This window comes from Schistocerca serialis, chromosome 3 (genome assembly GCF_023864345.2).
Source record: "Schistocerca serialis cubense isolate TAMUIC-IGC-003099 chromosome 3, iqSchSeri2.2, whole genome shotgun sequence".
NCBI classification, from domain to species: domain Eukaryota; kingdom Metazoa; phylum Arthropoda; class Insecta; order Orthoptera; family Acrididae; genus Schistocerca; species Schistocerca serialis.
In genome coordinates, this window is record NC_064640.1 from 252,315,400 (window position 1) to 252,338,245 (window position 22,846).

At 36.5% G+C, this 22,846-nt stretch overlaps 1 protein-coding gene across 1 annotated transcript; it reads left to right on the forward strand.

The window, feature by feature from the left end:
• The first annotated feature begins 1,113 nt into the window (after positions 1–1,113).
• Positions 1,114–22,332, forward strand: LOC126470004 (transmembrane protein 267). Its single transcript, XM_050097473.1, has 2 exons — positions 1,114–2,117; positions 18,925–22,332. Exons 1-2 carry the CDS (start codon positions 1,821–1,823, stop codon positions 19,240–19,242), a joined length of 615 nt encoding a protein of 204 aa, XP_049953430.1. The 5' UTR covers positions 1,114–1,820; the 3' UTR covers positions 19,243–22,332.
• The last annotated feature ends 514 nt before the right edge of the window (positions 22,333–22,846 follow it).

The window sequence follows — 22,846 nt, forward strand, 5'->3', positions numbered from 1 at the left end:
TTTTGTTGTAGGTATTGAAATAAAGTATTTTCAACAAATACTACTTTTATTTATTTGTTATATCACATTAGTTAGGACAATGACTACACATAATCATTTTATCACAATTTATGTATTAAAAACAATTTTCTTTAAATATAAATCAAAATTTGCTGAAAAACTGTAGTGCATCTAATAAATTGGCCAGGGACTGTATAACTTATGATATAACCTTGGAACAACATCTGAGAAATCCTTTAAGAAATTACCATAACTACTTATACTAGTAGTTAAGAAATACTTACTTTTAATATAACTGCAGCTATATAACCTCCACATTAGTAGCTGAAAAAACAATAACAAATAATGCACCAGTCAGCGTGAATATTGTTTTTAACTGAACTGGTCGACTCACTTGGAACAAGATGATTTCCGAGGCCAGTGGTAGTGGAGAGCCGTGAGTGACGTCATTTGCGTCAAAGGCGTGTACAACCATAAATACACATCTGTATTACGTCACCAATGTGCCGGCTCACACAAACGAATGAAGCGCGAAGCCCGTATAACACCGTAAAAGATCTATGTCAAGGATTGCGTCAAACTTCTTTAACCAGATTACATCACTCAAGTGATTGCACTATCGCAAAAAGTTATATCATAGTTGAAACTTCCTCGCAGATTAAAACTGTGTGTCCGACCAAGACTCGAACTCGGGACCTTTGCCTTTCGCGGGCAAGTGCTCTACCATCTTAGCTACCGAAGCACGACTCACGCCCGGTACTCACAGCTTTACTTCTGCCAGTACCTCGTCTCCTACCTTCCAAACTTTACAGAAGCTCTCCTGCTAACCTTGCAGAACCAGCACTCCTGAAAGAAAGGATACTGCAGAGACATGGCTTAGCCACAGCCCACGCTGTGGGATGAAACAGTGGATGGCAAGAAGAGAAACTCGAAGAGTTCACTGGAATTTGCTTCATGGGCTACAGAGTGAGGACATAAAGAATAATGAAAAGTTTTTGGTAATGCTCCAGGAAACATTTTTATTTGCCCACATGAAAATGGCCCCTCGCATTTGCATATTGTATTCTTAATTGAGAAGCGACAATTCTCAATTTCATTCATCACAACTTATGTTCTTGGAAAGTCTGCAACTGTCATTCATGATTTGAATAATGAAACACTGCGCTAGTAATGTATTTTTATTCTTAGTATGATACATTTCGAGACTTTACTTTTATCATAAAGAGAAAATATTTATTAGGTATTTTACGCAGTGTTGTGTGTCTATTGTTCTGTATCTCTTGCCATGAAATTGTGTTTTTACGGTTTACTGCAGTTGGACGGATTTCTTTTGTCCGATTTTCCGAAACATCCGATAAAATATCTATGCAAATATTTGTACTTAATCATGAGAATAAATTTTCACAAAGCATCGTCCAAATTGTGAAAAATTATTTAACTTATTCAATGTTTCATTATTTTTTAATCATGAACATTTGCTAAAGATTGTGTCGTGGTTAGCTTAAGATTTTTAGTAACAATCGAAAGCTACTCCAGCTTCCAACATCGTACTCGAATCCCATAGCGCACCACTTTATATATTATTCCGGAAACATGTGAACCAATATTTAAATCACCTAAGAAGGATTTATGAAAGTTTTCTTTAATGTTCGATCGGTTTCACCTGAACGCCAGTTGTACTGTACTCACTTAAGTTGCTCTTTCCACTGGCTCAAACAAAGAAGATAACAGAGTAACTGTAACTGACGTTTCTGTTTACCTGTGAACTGTGAAGTGTGAACTTCTGAAGCGGGCAAGAATTGAAATGCGTGTTGACGTTTATGACATGTTATCCCAATGTTGTGATGGGTTATACGACGTCTGTTGTATCTTGTTTGTTGGCTATTGTTCCAGTGATTGGGGATTTTGTGGTTAGTGCAAGTGACAACCGATTAGCCAAGTCATTATCAGACAATTTAACTCATGGTGTAATTGGTTTTTTAACATGGTTGTTGGTGTGCGTTCATTATGCACACGTATCAGCCTACGTTTCATTAGCTGAGTCTGCTGCTTGTTGTTTGGCAGCTTCTGCAATTGATGTGGATCATTTTGTAGCAGCAAGATCCGTGTCTCTTGAGGTTAGTCCATTTGTTCTTCTGATCCAGTAATTTCTACGACTAACCCTTTATCATCGTTTATAAAGTAAAGCCAGTAACCTATTATTTTCAGACCTTTTTTTCTGTTCCTGCTGTTTTGAATGACTGATTATGCTAGTGAGTTATCTGAATTTGTACGAATCACCAAAGTAACTTTTGTAGAGTTATGCACGATGCCATTATATGTGCTTCACGTGTTGTGGCTATGGGCACGTTTATTTTGTCTCATTTCCCCAGTTCTATTTAAAACGTAGTCATTTGCAGACAGGGGAAATTCATTTATTGGTATTAAAAGAAGGAATTTGGTATGTTTATCAAAGACATAAAATTCCTCCCAAAGTTGTAAATGTCCTTCCGTAACAAATTGTTGACATAATTTCAATATAAAATATAATGAACAGTTCATATAAAATTTTCTTTTCCATAATTTCCAAACAGAAGAGTATTATGACGTCTTCAGTACCATAAAGCAACATGAAACATGACTATTTAATAAATATTTATTTTGTAAAACTTGTTACAGAAGGACATTTGTTATAAACGTTTATTTGAGTTTCCCTCTAAAAATGAAACCAGCCACTCGCAGCATGTCTTTACCTAGCTAGCCAATGAAACAATTCTGTCAGATGTTTTCCCTCCTGTTCTCACTCTCCATTGTTGTATAGGTTTCAAGTGACTGTTCATGTTGGAAGTGTAAATTTGCTGGTTTATAAAGGTTATAAACAATTTGAAAGTAAGTATTAGTTTAATGTAAACAAAGTTTATTTTTGCATAAGTCTGAAACATTTTTTTAAATAAGCCTGATTACTTCAAAAGCCTGAGTGAAGAATGTAGGCTATAATTTCATCTGCTATATGAGCAAGTGTATCAAATATTTACATGCTGAGGCATATTATTAATATTGTTGGTATTTATCTGACAACTTTCAAATATTTTTATAATTATTAACAGTGAAGGAATATTGTAGCCTACTCTGCAAAGACTAGGCGACTTTGTTATGTGCAACACTTTTAAAAACATGTAAAAATAATTTATCAATTTTTTGGCTATGTAAGTTTTAATTTATACTCTAAACAAACATGGCATGTCTCCTTTGAGCTAAACATATGTTCACTCTTTGAGCTTGCAAATAAAATGTAATGTACATCAGTGGCTTACTATGAAATTTTTGGAAATGTAATGTAAATTCAATTGCTTCTTTGGTTCAGTTATAGACTTAACAAGTTTCTTGAATATACACTCCTGGAAATGGAAAAAAGAACACATTGACACCGGTGTGTCAGACCCACCATACTTGCTCCGGACACTGCGAGAGGGCTGTACAAGCAGTGATTACACGCACGGCACAGGGGACACACCAGGAACCGCGGTGTTGGCCGTCAAATGGCGCTAGCTGCGCAGCATTTGTGCACCGCCGCCGTCAGTGTCAGCCAGTTTGCCGTGGCATACGGAGCTCCATCGCAGTCTTTAACACTGGTAGCATGCCGCGACAGCGTGGACGTGAACCGTATGTGCAGTTGACGGACTTTGAGCGAGGGCGTATAGTGGGCATGCGGGAGGCCGGGTGGACGTACCGCCGAATTGCTCAACACGTGGGGCGTGAGGTCTCCACAGTACATCGATGTTGTCGCCAGTGGTCGGCGGAAGGTGCACATGCCCGTCGACCTGGGACCGGACCGCAGCGACGCACGGATGCACGCCAAGACCGTAGGCTCCTACGCAGTGCTGTAGGGGACCACACCGCCACTTCCCAGCAAATTAGGGACACTGTTGCTCCTGGGGTATCGGCGAGGACCATTCGCAACCGTCTCCATGAAGCTGGGCTACGGTCCCGCACACCGTTAGGCTGTCTTCCGCTCACGCCCCAACATCGTGCAGCCCGCCTCCAGTGGTGTCGCGACAGGCGTGAATGGAGGGACGAATGGAGACGTGTCGTCTTCAGCGATGAGAGTCGCTTCTGCCTTGGTGCCAATGATGGTCGTATGCGTGTTTGGCGCCGTGCAGGTGAGCGCCACAATCAGGACTGCATACGACCGAGGCACACAGGGCCAACACCCGGCATCATGGTGTGGGGAGCGATCTCCTACACTGGCCGTACACCACTGGTGATCGTCGAGGGGACACTGAATAGTGCACGGTACATCCAAACCGTCATCGAACCCATCGTTCTACCATTCCTAGACCGGCAAGGGAACTTGCTGTTCCAACAGGACAATGCACGTCCGCATGTATCCCGTGCCACCCAACGTGCTCTAGAAGGTGTAAGTCAACTACCCTGGCCAGCAAGATCTCCGGATCTGTCCCCCATTGAGCATGTTTGGGACTGGATGAAGCGTCGTCTCACGCGGTCTGCACGTCCAGCACGAACGCTGGTCCAACTGAGGCGCCAGGTGGAAATGGCATGGCAAGCCGTTCCACACGACTACATCCAGCATCTCTACGATCGTCTCCATGGGAGAATAGCAGCCTGCATTGCTGCGAAATGTGGATATACACTGTACTAGTGCCGACATTGTGCATGCTCTGTTGCCTGTGTCTATGTGCCTGTGGTTCTGTCAGTGTGATCATGTGATGTATCTGACCCCAGGAATGTGTCAATAAAGTTTCCCCTTCGTGGGACAATGAATTCACGGTGTTCTTATTTCAATTTCCAGGAGTGTATGTGCAGGTGTGATGGCCAAACTGGTGCCGAGCATGCTAAGGAATGCAGAAAATGAAAAATGAATGATCCAGTAACAGCAGAAGTGTATCGTCAAAAAGATCGTGAGAGAAAGAAAGCAAAACGACAGAAGTTTATAGCTGAGGGAAAGATAGGTCATTTACAAAAATATGGAAAAGATAAGAAAAATATGCAACGCACCCTTGCTCGTCAAACCAGTGCAAATCCAACATTAAAAATGTCACCTAGCACATTATGTAAAGCATCAAGAGATGTCTCCCAAAATCACCTTCCAAGCAGCCCGAAGTTCTTGGAAAACTCGTCAAAACCTTTTCACCTCAAAAACTTAATAATTTTTTTGAAGTTGTTGGCTTTACTGCTAGGAATGCAAAATCAAAACAGTCAGTATTTGAAAGAAAAAAAAAAGAAGGGATTCTGCGCCAAATCAAAAAATGCAGATGGTGCTACAATTTTATGAAAGAGATAACATAAGCTGGCAGTGCTCTGGCAGAAAGGAATTCATTTCTATTAAACGTGGTAAAGAGTACAGGCAAAAGAGATTTTTGTTATACAGTATTAAAGAAATTTAGAACTTTTCTGCAAAGAGTTTGGGGAGTTACCCATTGGACTGTCAAAATTTAAACAATTACGACCAAAGCATTTTGTATCTATAACACTAAGAGATCGAGAAGTTTGTGTCTGCACTTACCATGAAAATGCTGCTATGTTATTAAGGTCTTTGAACAAGCATGTGCCAAGCATACCAAAAAGTTTAGATGGAGTACTTGGGAAAACAGTTTGTGATTCCACCAATATCAGCTGTATAGGCAGTAATTGTGAAGAGTGTGGCACTTTAAATCTTGACAGCTATTTTGAAGGGTTAGATTCAAACAAAAGAAAAACTTTTTATAAATGGTGTCCAGAAGAAGGTCGTACAAAGAAACAAGAAATGGAAACAAAGTTGTCAGAAGCAAAGGTACAACTTTATTTACAATTACAGACTTTGACCAGGAATGTTTACAATGCACGTAGGTAGCACTCTGAGTTGCACACGTTAAAACGTGTCCTTCCTGAAACAGACATTGTTGTACTTGAGGATTTCTCAGAAAACTTTTCGATAAAACATCAATCTGAGATCATGCAGGCTCACTGGTGTTCACCCAGTGTGTCTATTTTTACAGCCATTATGTATTACAATTGTCCTGAACTGAAGCATATAAACTACTGTGTTGTATCTGATTCTTTAGAACATAGTAAGGACAGTGTCCATGCTTTCAATCAGGCAGTTTTAGCACATCTGAAAACAAAAGTTGGGTTTCCAATTTCACATGTCCATTACTTTAGTGATGGAGCTGCAAGTCTGTTCAAAAGCCGGTTCTCTGTTTGTGATCTTCTTTTTCATGAACAAGATTTTGGTGTAACAGCTGATCGAAGTTACTTCGAAACAGCTCATGGAAAGGGTCCACATGATGACATCGGAGGAGAACTGAAGAAAGTCATTTTTCGTTCCATACTCCGGAAAAAAATAGTAGTAAATAGTGCAGAAGAATTTTCAACAGCTGCAAAAGATCTTGCCAAAAGTATATTGTGATTTGCGTTTCAGAGTAAAGAATTGAAGCAGTAAAGAAAATGTTGGAAAGCCGATGGAATAACTGTTTGCCTATAAGTGGCCTTCGAAAATATCATTTTGCACAACCCTCTTCTGATAAAAAACACTTCACACTTTCGTAAAATTCTGTTTTTTCCATGCAGCATAGTAGTGGAAGGACCTACAAACTTATTCAGAGTGCAAATGTTTTCAAGCAGCAGCAGAACCAAGTAGTTCAAAGCAAGCTAACAAATGATTCAGTCTTGTCTAATGGGTCATTTTTACTTTGCAAAGTGTTTAGTGATGCAGCTGTTGTATACAGGTATGCATGCATTATTCAGAAGTTTCATGCTGATAAAGACATATACGAAGTGATGGGAATCAAGTCAACAGACAATACTAAAAACACATTTAAAATTGTCCAGAATGATGTCTTTTAATGTTTCTCCTGCTGACATTATTTCTGTGTTAAGTGAATCACATATTAATGGTAGTTCTGAAAGACTTACGTATAAATTTGCAGATCCTGTTGATGTTTATGGAGAATAACTAAATGAAAGTTTTTTTTCCTGGTACTTTCTTAAAAAACAAAAAAGAAATATCTCAGCAACATTACTCATGCTTTCTTAAGCAAGGAGTTATGCCTAAGTTTATATTTTTTCAATTATTTTGACATTTATAAACCATTTTCCAGTGTTACTTTATTAAATGTGAAGGGTACTTTCTCAGAACAGTGTTTTAAATTATGTATGTACAAAGTCTATATTTTACGAACAATAATTTCACTTTCGTATGCTACATAATTTTAATTTCAATAATAAATTAATATATAACATGTATGATAGCATTTATTGTTATAAAATTCAATAAATAACAATGTATTTTGTGTTAAAAGTCAAATTTGTATAGCTGGGAAAAAATGTCCTTCCATAACACTGCAGCTATTCACTTTCTTGGATGCAGCATTTAATCTAAGTGCTAAAAATATCTATTATGCCCTTATTTATGTACTAAACAGGTGCAGTTAACCAATTAAAAGTTTTGCTTAGTGAAACATAAACATCAGAGCAGGAATTACTCTTTATATTCAAGTATAAAAAAAGATGTGCTTTTTCTTGTCCTTCCGTAACCGTCAGTAAAATAATTAATATTGAAAATATGGAAACATAATATTACTACTTAAATGCATAAAGAAATTCCTGTTGCTTGTAACAGTTTGCAGAATATATGTTGTGCCCTAGTTTCCCATTTCTAATTAAAGTTTTTTTACCCAGATTTCACAGAAAAAGTGTCCTTCCGTAACAAAAAAAGAATAGCATGGCCTGACCCTCATGATGGCAGCTGTAGATTTAATGAAATTTTATTCGATGTTATCTTGCCTTACTATAACCATTTGTTGTCTTGTAGGGTAAGGTTACCTAAATATGATACAAAATCATACAATTTATTGTATTGTTTACAGAAAAAGTGCAGGTACTTCTTAGGATAAAATTGTATGTGTAACGGGTAAAAACTACTTCAAAATGACACTGTGTTTAAGTCTTTATAGTTACAAATGCAGACCAGAAAAAAATTAGAAAGCTATCTTTTTTTGACTGAAAATTTTAAATATGACACAGCCGGTCTGAAATATGACATACACTGATAGTCTTATGTACAATGAAGAGGTCATAAAAATGAGATAGGGAAACCAGTAAATTATATAGGCCTACATATAATGGGCATTTTTCTGTATTTTTTATAATTATAGCATAAAACATATGTAATGGTGAACTACAAAAATTACTTCATTGGTTTTTTTCTATTTGTAATAATATATTTCATGAACATGAACAGGACCATTAAACACAAAGCAGATCCCTCATTTGAAATTTCCCACCCCCTGTAGTAACATGAGGAACTGGCGTTTTTCCCAATCACAACACTTTCATTCTATGTCATTTTGTAGTACTTTTTGTTTGATTGAAACATACCTGTAGCTGTATGAGTATCTCTTTTCTCCTTGAAATTTAGCCAAGATATAATCTTCTCCATATATAGATGTTGGATTAGTCATTATAGTAGGATCTGGCATGGATCCTTCAAAGGGCCTGACACATCTAGGCTCTCATCACTCTTCAGGGATATATTTGAATCCGAATCTGTCTACTCAGTTTCCTTTCTCTTCTGTGTACTTGCCACAGCTTTGTTCTCGGGCATAGATTTCTGGTTCTTCTGCTATTGGCGTACTCCTGTTTTGTTTGGAGGCTTGTCATTTTTGGTAGTGAGTTACTGTGCTCTTCTGGGGTTTATTACCTGTGGTAATAAGTCTAACAAACCACACTTGGACATACGTTTGCCACTTTTTTAAAAAAATCCTCTGAAGAGACAAATTCTCAAAACTTGCGGAAGATTCACTACTGCAAACAGAGGTGGATATAGAGGAATTTTCGATACGAGCATCAGCTTTGACCAGTGATGTAGGAAATATGTGGCAAATGGCACAAACAGTAAGGGGAATATAACGTAATCTTATTGGCATTTTTTAAAAAACCAAACATGCTAAGCTACATTCAGTCCGTCGCCCCAACCAGCTTTATTTAGTTTCATTTCTGTTGGCTTTGCCAGCTCTCAACCAAACTGTCACCTTCCAACTTACCCTATACCTCAAGCTCAGCTCCATATGAATGTGTCACCACAACCTGTTTTGTACTTTCATATTCCTTAACTTTGCCAACTAACAAGAAAGCTGTGAATATGTGCAGCAAAAGGTACAATGACAGCAGCAATTAATGTCATGTCACTGGCCAAAGCTGACAACTGATATTGAACATTCATCTTGACCCGATAGAGGTTACACTTCTTCCAGAACCATTAGCTTTAACATCACCTTCAGTGTATGGGCTTTCTTTTTTCTTACATCAAGGGGTCAAGCACTCCGTTTGTAACCCTGCATGTTCCAGTTGAATATAGCATGATATTTGCATAAAATAAATTTAAGTGCACTAGGAAGTTTTATCAGAACATTTCATTCTAGATTATATATGGCAGAATGTAACAAATAATACCTATAAAAGCGATTCAGGAGGAACAACGCTTGAAAATCTTTTTTCTCCAACAAATACTTGATTAACACCATGTGCACCAGATTCTAGTGGTAGGTACGCAACTAACAACATGAAAACCTAGCACAGTGTTTATTCTCTGGTGCACTATGTCAACAAGAGTGAGAAATACAGCACAACTACTGCTGCATTATTGTCAACAGTAGTAGGAAATACACATTTTAGTTTGCAGAAGTGCATGATTAAAAAAAAAATTAGTTTACCACTTTTGGGAATCGATTGCATCACATTTCAGAACAGTGCATATCATGTTTAATAATTCTGTTAACTGCTTAACCCCTAGCCATCCACATTTTTTGGAATTGGATATTTTACTTTATTTTCAATTTATTAGTTTCTTATACATTGAAATAATGCAAAATACATCTAAATAATGCAAAGAAGCTATTACTTGATCTTTTTTTTTCTCATAGTGTGTCTGTAACATAATGTGTCCATGTGAACACACTAGGCGCGTAATGCATGTTTGAAATTTGTCCATGGCATTGAAATTAAGTTACATATATTTATTATTAAGTACATTTTATTACAGCTAAGGCAAAATTTGGACTTTTGTGGTATACTTCAACACATTCTGCACACAATTCTACATCACATTTCCTATATTTTTGTGAACTGAACTGAACTTAGCAGTACAAATGTACACATCTTCTCTTTTTCTCAGTCTTCTTGATATAGTTTTGTATACCATCATATCTTCTATCACTTGGAACATGCAAATTATATCCGCATGTGGAACTGATAGAGGGCCTGCCTGCTCCCTTTACAGGATTCACAAATTCTCTCCTGAATTCAAGCTGCATAATCGCAGCCCCTGTTCCTTTTTTCAGCTGCCTCACATTGTGTATGGGTATGTCAGTGAGCCAAGAAAGTGAAGTCCAAAAACAAAAAATGGCTCTCAGCACTATGGGACTTAACTTCTCAGGTCATCAGTCCCCCTAGAACTTAGAACTACTTAAACCTAACTAACCTAAGGACATCACACACATCCATGCCCGAGGCAGGATTCGAATCTGCAACTGTAGCAGTCGCGCGGTTCCAAACTGTAGCGCCCAGAACCGCTCGGCCACTCTGGCCGGCAAGTAAAGTCCAGTACAATTTTTTGTTTTGAATATTTGATCTGTAAATGGCAATATTTTGATCCACCCTATTCACTCCTCCCATGTGTTTATTATAAGTTGCAATAAACTGCAGACAATGTACTTGAATTGCCTACTTTACCTTTACAGAATATGTTCTTATGGATGATATGGTATCAACTCCTTCACAGGTAGAAGCTATAACAACCACTGAATTGTCCACCCATTTTTTGACAATAACGCCACCATCTTTGAAAAGTGAAGGTTCAAAATATCCCTTTTCTAACTAGTACTTGCTTTGAAGAAATGGACCAAGGTTTGGGAACTCTGTTTTCTCTAATAGTGCCTGTTCTCCCAAAACATTTTCTTCTCAGGAATGACGGAACAGCAAATCATGTAAATAGGTTGTCAAAAAAGAAATTAAATGGAAGTAGCTTATAGGTTGTTAAAAAAGAAATTAAATGGAAGTTTTAAGTCTTAAATCATCTGCCATCTGAATGAGTGGGGCAGCAGCATTACCAAACTCTATTTATATGCTGTATTTGCATGTAGCAATTTTCCTTGACAAAAGGAAAAATTTACAAGATATACAGAGGTGGTGTGTAAACAAATCGTATGGGTTTCCCACTGATAAAGTGCTTGCAAGAGTGTCTCCCAAAATATTTTATCATTGATTCATCATAAGACATGTCACTGAGGAACTAGGAACAAAAAGTGTATTAAATTTGCCTCTTACTCTTCCAGTAAAGGGTCTAATTTTCCACATCTTATCCTTTTCATCAAACTTGTTATTGTTGTTACAGTGCAGATACCTAAGAATTTGTTCAAAATGATTTCTTCTCATGGCAATGCATACAAACTTGTTTCTTGTGCCTCGATTGGAATCCCAGTATAACCTCTTACTGATGAGGATGCCTAGGAAACATCTCATTTCTTCTCATGTTATGTTAGGATTTGGAAAGTTCCTAAAAAGTGTGTAGTTGTTTGGCTCATCAAATAGGAAATGTATCACATCAAGAAATAACTCTAAAATTTCCACAGCAGACTTGTCAACATTTATATGAATGCTTGAATCAGAAAAAGATTTCAGATTTAACATTAGTGCCCCATTAACCCAGGTTTTTGCTTATTTCTGTGTCTGTAATGTGTAATTCTCAAATCAGTTTCTATTTGCATATCTGTGGATTTTATTTCTGCTTTGTCCCAGAGATATGGACTGTTGAGATTATCTGGTATTCCCCTTCCTCACCAACACCTAAATCCTCATCCATGAAAACTGCTGGATCAGGGGGGTATGATGTAAATTCCATCACCCTGAGGAAGGTTCGTTTCCTCAGATGGGATGTCTAACACATTCTGCAGTCAAACCATGCTGGAAAGATTGTGCCAGGCCTCTGTTACGAAATAAAAGAGATAAAGAAATTGAATCATTTTTGACCCTGCAACTGCCCAGTGTGTCCATATCGACACATTTGAAATACTCACATCATAAACAGAAAGTGAATCGATGGATAACAACTTCTCTAAAATAAAAATCTCAATAAACATATATAGATTTAGAGCAAAAATTTTTCTTTGGAAAAATGAAGTTCTTCATAAAACATACTTGCTTCAGTATGCTCCATTGCTATTATGAAAGCACTACCTACAAAACAAGACTGTCACAGTTACAATGTACATGGTACCAGTGAAGCGTTCAAACAATGAATGTAAAATTCAGACCCTCTCTGACAAGAATACATGACTGCCACCGCAAAAAAAATTATTTTAAAACTGACAATGTAGAGAGAAGAGAACCATACAGCAGTTGTGTCCATATGAACATGCTGGGAAGTTAAAGGTTAATAATTATCCCCGTATAATAAGTTTGATAATAATGAATAATCCAGCAGACAGAGAGCAATTTTCTGTGTGTGTAATACAAATTTGATTGCTACAAAGTCAGTACCAGTATTGTCATAAATGTGGCAAATGTTCCAGAAATGTGTGCATATTAATTTTGAGTCTGAAAGTGTTATTTGTTAAAACCATTTTTTTCTTTTCTTTTTTTTCTTTTTTTTTCCCTCAAAAGTGAAGTTTGTGAAGGAAAACCAATTATGACTAACCATTCCTAAACAATCAAACAATGGAAAATCTAGGATAGAATGTAACAATATTATGAAAAGGACAGTTGGTACTATCTATATAGTTGAAATGCTGAATTGCGGATAGGCACAACAAAAAGACTGTCACAAAATGAGCTTTTGGCCAACAACGCCTTTGTCAAGAAAGACAACAGACAAATAAACACACTCACGCAAACACAACTTGCACACACATGACCACAGTCTCTGGCAGCTGAAGCTAGACTTCCGACTTCAGCTGCCAGGGATTTTGTGTGTACGTGTGTGCGCACGTATGTCTGTCTGTCTGTCATCTTTTCAACAAAGGCCTTGTTGGCCAAAAGCTCATTTTGTGACAGTCTTTTTGTTGTGCCTACCTGTGGCTCAGCACCTCTACTAATGGTTGGTAGTGGCTATCCTTTTCATAATAGTGTTATATTCCTAAACAGTGGTAGCATAAATAACAGGAACATTTGTAATAGATATGGTTTTCTTGTGACTAGACTGGTTGTATCATTTTTTTAAGACTTTATCCATTGACTTCACACATTATTGGGCTTCCTTGTGAGAAAAAATGCCATTATCACAGTTTTTCAAATGCTTTTGACAGTTCTAGGAAGATGTTGGGTGTCAATTGCATGCTCTCTTTCACCCAATACTTCAAAGAGAGCACTGAAATGCTCATACTTTTCCTCTTTCTTATTTTTTAAGAATACACTTAATTGGGTTGCTGGATAGTGGCAGCTTGCATTATCAGTAGCCCATGTATTGAACAAATGAGTTTTTCAGCTACTGGGGGAAGTTCAGGTTGAGAAGAATATGTTTACTATGTATTTTAGTGGCTTTATTACAAAATGAGATGCCTTTTTAAATGATTTTTCAGAGAGATCATGCAGTTCATACCTATTTTTTTAATGACAGCATTACCTTCAATCTTTGTGACTTCATGAAGGAATGCGTATTTAAGAGTAATGCTTAAATGATTTAGAAGGTTCTTAGGTGTGGCTGCACAATGCTTTTGGATTAACTAATTTGCTGTGTTGCTGCAATAGTCATTTAATTACTCATCTAAATCTCTTGAATCTGTTATTTTCTATTACCAGAGAAATACTTTTTAGTGATGACCAGCCTGTGCCAGTTTGTTAAGATAGATTTAGTCTATTTTTTTGTGCTTGAAATATAGCTATCATTATTATGTCTTTTGGTTTCTCTTACCACCCTATTGAGTATTTGGTTATATTTTTTCACAGTCTTTAAATTCTGATATAGTATTCAAATCATGTATCTTATTTGACCACTAAGAAACCCTGTCTTACTTCTTTGCGAGCTTGGTGAGAGTTTCCCTCAACCAATCATTTTTTTCCTTATAAAGAATGAATTATTTGGTTGTCCGATTGCAAAGGACAAGTGTTGAGCCGTCAGTTGATGTGCCACACTTGGGGAGGAATGGTGGATCATCTGAACCTACTGATACTGGATATCTGCTTCCTTTCATAATGTAATGCTGATGTGTTGTGACACCAGACATGTCTAAACAGAAAGAGAGCAGGACACTGACAGTATTTCTCTTGCATCTATTTTAGTTTTTTTTTTTTTTTAATGTCTTTTGTGGTTACAGACAGGCCTGCAGCATAGCCCAAGGTCTAGGGTAGGTTGAAAGGTGATTGTGTGGTTGTGTGTTGTCGAAGTGGTATCAAGCATTTCAGTTAACTGAAATGGCTTGATTTATGGAACACCATAAGTACAACTTAATCATTACTTGCTAGCTTTCATTCCATAGTTCCTTCAGTATAAGAAATTTAATTTAATTCACTCAATAATGAGCAAGAAATGCTGGATTTGTCAGTCATGACTTCTCGGTAGGACGATCCTATATTTAACAGAAATTTGTGGAGAAAAACCCAAATAAGTAAGGCTGCAATGGATGAAAATGCAGGAATATTATTTGCATTAATTTATTTTTCTTTCTATACTGTTCATTTCAGTGAGGCATGATTTTCATAAGACAAATAAGTGAACCTAAGGCATTTCTTTGTGGAACAAGAATTTGTCTACAGAAATGCTTACAACTTTGATTTGAGAATCTGCTTTTTGTAATCGGCAGCCTTCAACTCTTCTTTGATCCTCTGAAAATGTTGGGCCCCTGTGATTCAGAATGCCATACACATTATTGAATTGTATTTAAATATTTATTTGAAACATTTAGCTGCACTGTTCCTTTAGGCAATTTCGTTTTCAGAACCACACATTTAATACTGGTAGCCCTTTATAGGTATAGTGGTGTCAGTATAAAAAGAAGCAGTATGTTAGAATCTGACTTCAATGTTGTGAATTAACACCACTAAGATTTATGATGGATTGATTTTGGGCTGAAAGTATTGTTTGTGTCTTAACTACATGAACACCCTCATAATGTCTGTGAGAGCATTTCATAGGTGCTCAAGAAACTCCTGTTGCAGACTTATAAGAGAGGTATTGTGCATCATGGAGAGGATTACTGTTCAAATATTGAGAGAGCAATATCTGCAAAGAGTCAGACAGCAAATTACTTCCTCCCACATAAATCTCACAAAATGACCACAGTGAGAAAATTCAAGAAATTATAGTTAATACAGGGGCTTACCAACAATCATTCTACCCACGCGCCATTTGAGAGTGGATCAGTGAAGAGAGGAATCAGTTAGTGGTATGAGAAGTACTCTGTTGATGCAGACGTGAGTGACAAGGGCAAGGAGCAGGATATATAACAACAAAACAAATAAGAAGTAGTCTCTTGGAATTTAACGTATAAGCAAAAGACACAGTGAGCTGAGAATAGAAGGAAAATTCAGGAATATTACAATAACAACAGATGTGTATGCTTGCTACAGAGCAAGCAGAAAGAATGCAAGAAAAGTTTTATAAAGACCTTTAAAGTATGTATTGTTAATTTTTTTGGGAGACTTTGGTACAAAGGTTGGCCTATATGAATGTGGAAGTGTGTCAGGGAGATAAACTTTACATGAAGAAACTAATGGCAAATTGAGCTGTGTGATGTCAGTTTGCAGCCATAAATTATTTACTTGTGAAGACTACCTGTTCGCCACACAAAAGAATGCATTTTGGAACACACAAATTTAATAACCAAATATGTCATGTGGTAGTAAAAGCAGAACATGCTTTTTCAGTCAAAGAGGTACAGAGCTGGAGGGGTCCAAACTGTGATTCATAACATTATGCTGGGCCATTGTGTGTAAAATCACAGATATTTTGGTGGATCCTACGGTGAACATTTCAGAATGTAGCCATGTTTGGTACATGGATACCTATGTGTTGTAATAGTAAAACTACCAAATTGTACTGTCCTAACTCTAACTATTTCTGATTAATTCATGTTTGAAGACTCAAGGGTGTGTACTCAATCATTAGTCATGCACCAATTTTCCTATTTTCAGTGACCCGCTACTTAGTAATGAAGTTCACCTACAGGCTTAAATTTTTTATGCATAGTATGTAAGTTGATATAATGTATAAAAAGCAGGATACATCATTCAAAAGCCCATTCTTCACGAAGTGCTGCACTGAGGAGAGATATCGATGTCAGTCGGTGAGGCCTGTCATGAAGTTGGCATTCCAAAACATCCCGAAGGTGAGGTGTGAAAGATCATTCATGGAATGAAAAAAGGAGAGATGCCTGAAGATGGTGCTCCAATAGAAATTGTGAAAACCGTAGGAAAGGTAAAGAAAAGAAAAGGAACTTGAAGATGTATTTACAGAACACCAGTGGAGAAATATAATTTCCCAAAATTGGAAAAATGCTATTATTGTTGTACTTGATATAAAATGAGACAGAAATTAGAAACTTAAGTCTTTTGAGACTCCTCTCTATAATGTAAAAGATATTGAGTAAAATTATAACCAAGCAAAACAAAAAAAAATGTATTTTAATCAGGGAAAGAAACAATCTGGCTTGAGAAGGGGATATAGCACTGTGGACCATTTGCTGGCCGTGAATGAAGTTATAGAATTGAGTAGTGCATATGAATTAACACTTTGTCTGGAATTGATAGATTTTCAGAAAACTTTTGACTCAGTTTAAACTGACTCTATACAAACAGTCCTTGAGGAACAGGATATTGATTCAGTGTATGTTAGTATGCTGAAGATTATAAATGTCAGTGCTACAGTTTCCACTAGATTTAACAAGGATAGTGAAAAATTTAAAGTTGAAATGGAGGTCGGGCTAGGAGACTCCATATCTCCAAAAGTATTCTCAGCAGTTCTATAGGAAGTTACCATATCCATAAACTGGGAAAATGAAAAAAGAAATACTTTGTAATAGAATATATCTAAACCAGCTTCATTTTGCTGATGAAATTATACGGTTCGTCTCCAGTGCATGTAAAAATCAGCAACAAATGGAAGAACTTAGTAGGACAAGGTTGAAAGTAGGTATAAAAATCAACTTTGACAAAACTAAAATGATGTACAGTCAACACATTGAAAGGAAAGTTGTAGTTGTTAATAACGACTTCATAGAACCAGTTGTGTTTTTGTATCTAGTGCAGCTGGAGACTGACTAGATGGGCAGCAAAATAAACAAACAGCAAAAATATGCTTGCACGTTGTTGGTAAACTAAATTGGGTTTTCAATATTGAGCTTCCAATAAGATCAAAAAGAAAATTTTACAGTTGGTATTAACTGTTCTTATTAGTGACAGTAAGAAATGGACCTTTAATGTGACAAACATTCAAAACTTCCAGGTTACTCAATGGGTAGTGGAGAGGTGCATGTTGGGAATAACTAGAAGAGACAAGTAAACAGATAGGGAACAAAATGGAGTAGATAATATGATTATCACTATACTGAAAATTAACTTAGGTCAGTGGCACATGTACCAAGGAAAATGAATGGCAATGGACCAAGAAAGGTTTTTGCTGGATTCTGAGGTATAAGACAAAGTCCAAGATAATGAGGTAACAATAGGTGGGTAGATGACATTACAAAACATACAGAAGCAATATGGATGTTCGTAGCTGAATACCACAATTGATGTGAAAGTGTCAGGGTTGTCGTCATCCAGGAGTGAATCTTGAGTGGATTACAGTTACCACCACGTCAGAAAGTTGCCTGTTTAGTTAAACATTTGCATCTTTAAATCATCACTCATAATATCACGAGTTTTCTCATTTCAGACATTTGTAGTGGTTTATCATTTTGGATGCCCTCAAAAGATTATTCATAAAATGTCATTGTAAAAGTAAACTTGCATGTTCAGAAATGATGTTCCAGTACTGCAGATTTGATTGAAAAAATGGAGCAACAAAATTGCGACAATTAATAGAGATATTTCAATCAGGTTTCATATTGTAATTTTACAAGTGATGGAACTTGTGCAATCTGATGTGGGGGAAAGATCATCTTCATACTGAATACTGCATTGATTTACCAATCCTTTTTAATTATTCCTGTTTGTTGGTCTAAGGAGATTTGTTTCATAGTATAAATGGATCCCAGCTGTTGGATATTATCCTTTTTTATTATTAATTTGAGGTTATGGACAAACTCTAACTTTTTTAGGTTGTATCTAATCTGGAAATACCTGCCACAGAGTTCTTTTCAGTGACTTTTAATATATGAAATGAAATGTAAACTATATCAAGCTGCTGCTTTAAATAAACTGTAGAGAAATGGTGATGGGAATTACAAGAAGGTGCCCTTCACAAAGGCATATTTAAGTAATTTGTCTTTGGCCTGTTGCTGGAAGTAGCATCACTTAATGTTGTGTTGTCACCAAGAGTGCCAAATGTCTTGGGAAGGCACTGGATTTCTAATATTACACTTGAGTGCCAAACATTGTGGGAAGGCACTGGATGTGATTTCAGTTATCAGTTGCGGAAGCCCTTGTGGTGCATTCCTCTCTTGACAGTTCTAGGAGAAGTAAGTTCCCATTCATCAAGCACTTCTGATAGTCTTTGCAATATTGAAGATGCATCATAGATACTGTTGACTTTGGAAACCCTAATTCTTATGATTCCCCCATATTGTGGGACAGATGTGTCTTGCACTGATTATCGTCTCACATTCAGAGTCTATTACCTCAAAATTTGCTACCATGCTCACCACATACAGACTGCTCAGATACTGTGTCAACACTTGCACCACTCGCCACATTTGGCCACTCTTTCTGATAACTTTTACTGGCACAAAAGTAAATTATTAAAATACACATTGATTTAGAAGATGAAATTAATTTAACTCAAAATTTTTGTTTCAGAATGCTCTACAATTGAAGTCTCGTCCATTCCTGCACTGCACATCAATACCATTATTAGTTTTTGGTATAGGAGTAGTTGTTGGTTATCTACTGAAATACTCTGTGATGAAAAGATATTCATGGTTACTTATTGCAGCATTACTCAGTCATCACATTAGAGATTCTACTAGACGGGGCTTGTGGCTTTGGCCCTGCGGTACAACTTACCCATTACCATATTATTTATATGTAATTATTACTGTACTGATACCATTCTTAATTGTAGCTGGAATGAAACTGACAGATACCACATACAATTATGATACAATAAGTGTATAGTACTGGTTATCTAGTTCTAAAAGAGATTTGTTACACTGTTATAAAACTTTGATATCAATACTAATGTCCAGATTTGCAGACATCACTGCCAAATTGTTGTCTTCTATCTCTGACACTGCATTATTGTTGTAACTTTCATACTTTCTCTGAAATACTGGGATTTAGATAAGAATATGCACTATCATCATTATTGTGTAAAAAAAGTCAGTAGTATGTTGAAGTATATATTTTGCTTTATAGTTTAGTTTCCTGAACTTGGGAATGAGTAGATCCGAATTCTTAAAATGAGTACCAATATTGTAAAAATAAATTTGAGAACTATTTACTTGTGGGGAAACAGCCCTGGTGGGTGTTGTTGCCTAAACTGTATACATGGAAAGCTTACATATATGTTTGGTCTTCTTTCGTCTGTCCTTTATTAGAAGTGCCCAAAGTATGTAAGTAAATATTTTCTTAGAACTTTACTTTATGCCTAACTTAGATCAGGATAAATGATAGATTCTCTTTTATGATACTCTCCAAGAGGAAAGATGATGGTGCAGTTTGAGAAGTTTGCTTTGCCAAAGGGTATAAAGAAGTATTCACTCTTTCACATTCACTATCCTTGGAACAGTATGACTACAGATTCCATCCATGAGTCATTCTGGGTCCCCATAGTTATCACCAAGCACTAAAGTGTCAGTGCCACTAAATGCTATACCAACTACACGTGTCAATGTGTCTGCTGTGATGACTGCACATGATGCTTCAATGCTCACTTGTAGAACCTTCACTGTAGTTTGCAGTTGTTAAGAAATTTCAGACATGATCTTCCATTGGTAGAAATGTGGATGTGAGGCCTGTAGTGTGTGGCAGGCAAAAGGCATTTTTTATCTATCCATTGACGTGAGTCAATGTTAGCAGTGTGCATCATTATCATCGTCATCTTGTTATAGGTAAAATTTCTCGTCTCCTAAAAGTGATGGAATAATGGAGAAAAATCATTATTTGGAGCATATTAAGATACACCTCACCAGTTACAGTACATTTAAAGAACTGATCAATCAAACCATGTGATGATGAACAACATAGTGATCCCCTGTCAGATTCACTTCGATACCCACAAGAATATGTGTGTCTACAAGATCAGAGATCACATATTTATGATAGTTTACACCTCATCAGACATACCACTTTTGTTATTTCTTTAAAACCCTTCATCCTTGTGACCTAGGTCTCCACACTAACCACAGTACTGAAACATTTAGTCCAGGCTGTGCTTGTTCATAACAGTATGTAGTTTTGAAATGAGCAATTCATTTTACACCTTTTACAGTTGGTTGTTTCTTCTGTTTGCCATACTCCACATTTGTGTGCATGCTGATTCACAGATGTTTCAGTGTTTGTGTAAAGTGGTAGCTGAATTTGGTTCTTTTGTTTTCTCCTGTATCTTCACTTATTGACATCAGTAACAGGAGTATTAGCTTCAAATTTATTCCAAATGTAGATAATTATTTGAACATATCTAAAAACAAAGATGATGTGACTTACCAAATGAAAGTGCTGGCAGGTCGACAGACACACAAACGAACACAAACATACACACAAAATTCAAACTTTCACAACAAACAACAAACTCATCAGGAAAGAGGGAAGGAGAGGGTAAGACGAAAGGATGTGTGTTTTAAGGGAGAGGGTAAGGAGTCATTCCAATCCCGGGAGCGGAAAGACTTACCTTAGGGGGAAAAAAGGACGGGTATACACTCGTGCGCACACACATTCATATCCATCCACACATATACAGACACAAGCAGACATATTTAAAGACAAAGAGTATCATTATATTTAATAATAATAATAATAATAATAATAAAGTATAATTATTTGAACAGGTGGATGACTAACACGTTTGCTTCTTCAGTTGCATTTATTTATTTTCAGACTCCCAGTAGCACTTCAGCACAGCCTTGTGGTAATCTATTTAAAACCTTATTTAGCCATTCTTGTTCCAATGTCGCCTTCTCACAATGTGAATGTAAGTCGTGACTCACACCATTGATTGGAAAAGAATTGAACTATATTTCCATGCAGGAGTCATACTCCATTTGAATCTAATTCAAAGAAGCTAATTATTAGAGAATTAGTTCAGGGTTTTTTTTTCATTAAAAAATACTGTCTGAATCCTCTGCTCTATAATGGAAAGTTAATATACCTAGAAAGAAATTGCTAAGAGGACACTATAACATTCCAACATATTGACTTCCAACATTATCAGATTATGCACAGCACATTCCTAACTACCCCTGATGCTCCTTTGATTGTACAGAAATGATAATACTGGGTCAGTTGCACTTTGCTATTTGTTCCTGTTGATCAGTCTCACTTATCACTCTGGGGGTAAGTATTTCTGGTGTAAAGCTCTAATCATTAATAAAATCTGATTGGTTAATCCCCAACCTGTCCTGTGATATTCATGTTTTACACTTTAAAATCAAGTTGAAATAAAGAAACAACTTTTACACTAATAACTTAATAGACCACAATATTTATGGAACTTTTGCAAGATCTACTTGTAGTATGTTTTGTAACATAGTTATGAACGCACTTGTATTATCTAGTCAGGCTGTGATGTAAAGCTGTGATGTATAGGATAAATAATGTATCTCCTCCCTTCAGGAGTGATCAGTAGTGGTATTTTTATAGTTCCTTACTCCTTGGTGAAGAAATGTGTTATTTATGATATACCATATATTGGTATTTAATTAAAGATAAACACATAAAATATAGTCAGAGTTTGTGTCTATTGCAGTGGGCATTATATCCTTATATGACTGTGATGTTCAAAGTTCAATCTTGCCAAAGGCAAACATTTTATTAACTTAAGCTGCAGTATCCATTGTAGCATGACATTTGTACAGGTAATATTGTTTTTTTATAGATGTGTCAAATTCTGTACTCTGAAACCTCAGATGTACTTGATATTTAATTTTACCAGAGACTAATGTATTTACAATATTTTAAATAAAAAAAGTGTTTTAAGTGGTGTATATTAATATGAGTGTGTGTGCGCGATGTAAACAGTGCTTAAATAAAGACTCTAATTATAAGAAATTTGAACTTTTTCTCCATAATTTATTAAACTTAATTCTAAGTGATACACGCCATTTTTCCTCATAGATAGTTACACCTACCACAGGTGTGCATGTACTGTTACAGGAAAAATCCCTTTGTGCACGATATTTTTCCTCAGAGGTGTGCTAATAGGAGAAGATCAGTGTGAGCAGGCTAACCAAAGTGTGTGGTGCTTCTTTACAGTGGTCAAGTCATTGGGCTTTATTTCTTAGTGCAGCTAATGTGACATCAATGTTGGAGATGTTTTGTTTAAATAGACCGTGGGACCAAACTACTTTATGTGGTGGTTACTGAACATTTTGTACTACAGCCCTGCCATTTGTTTACTTAGATTTCCTTAAATAATTCCTACTAAACATGAGGCTTCTCCCTCTTACAAAACTCCAGTCAACTTCTTTCCCTATCAGCAACTGTCATGTGGGGAATTAGATTACCTTTAATCACAACATTGTCAACAATTTTAAAATACTAAGGAATGGGAAGAGTCAGAGGT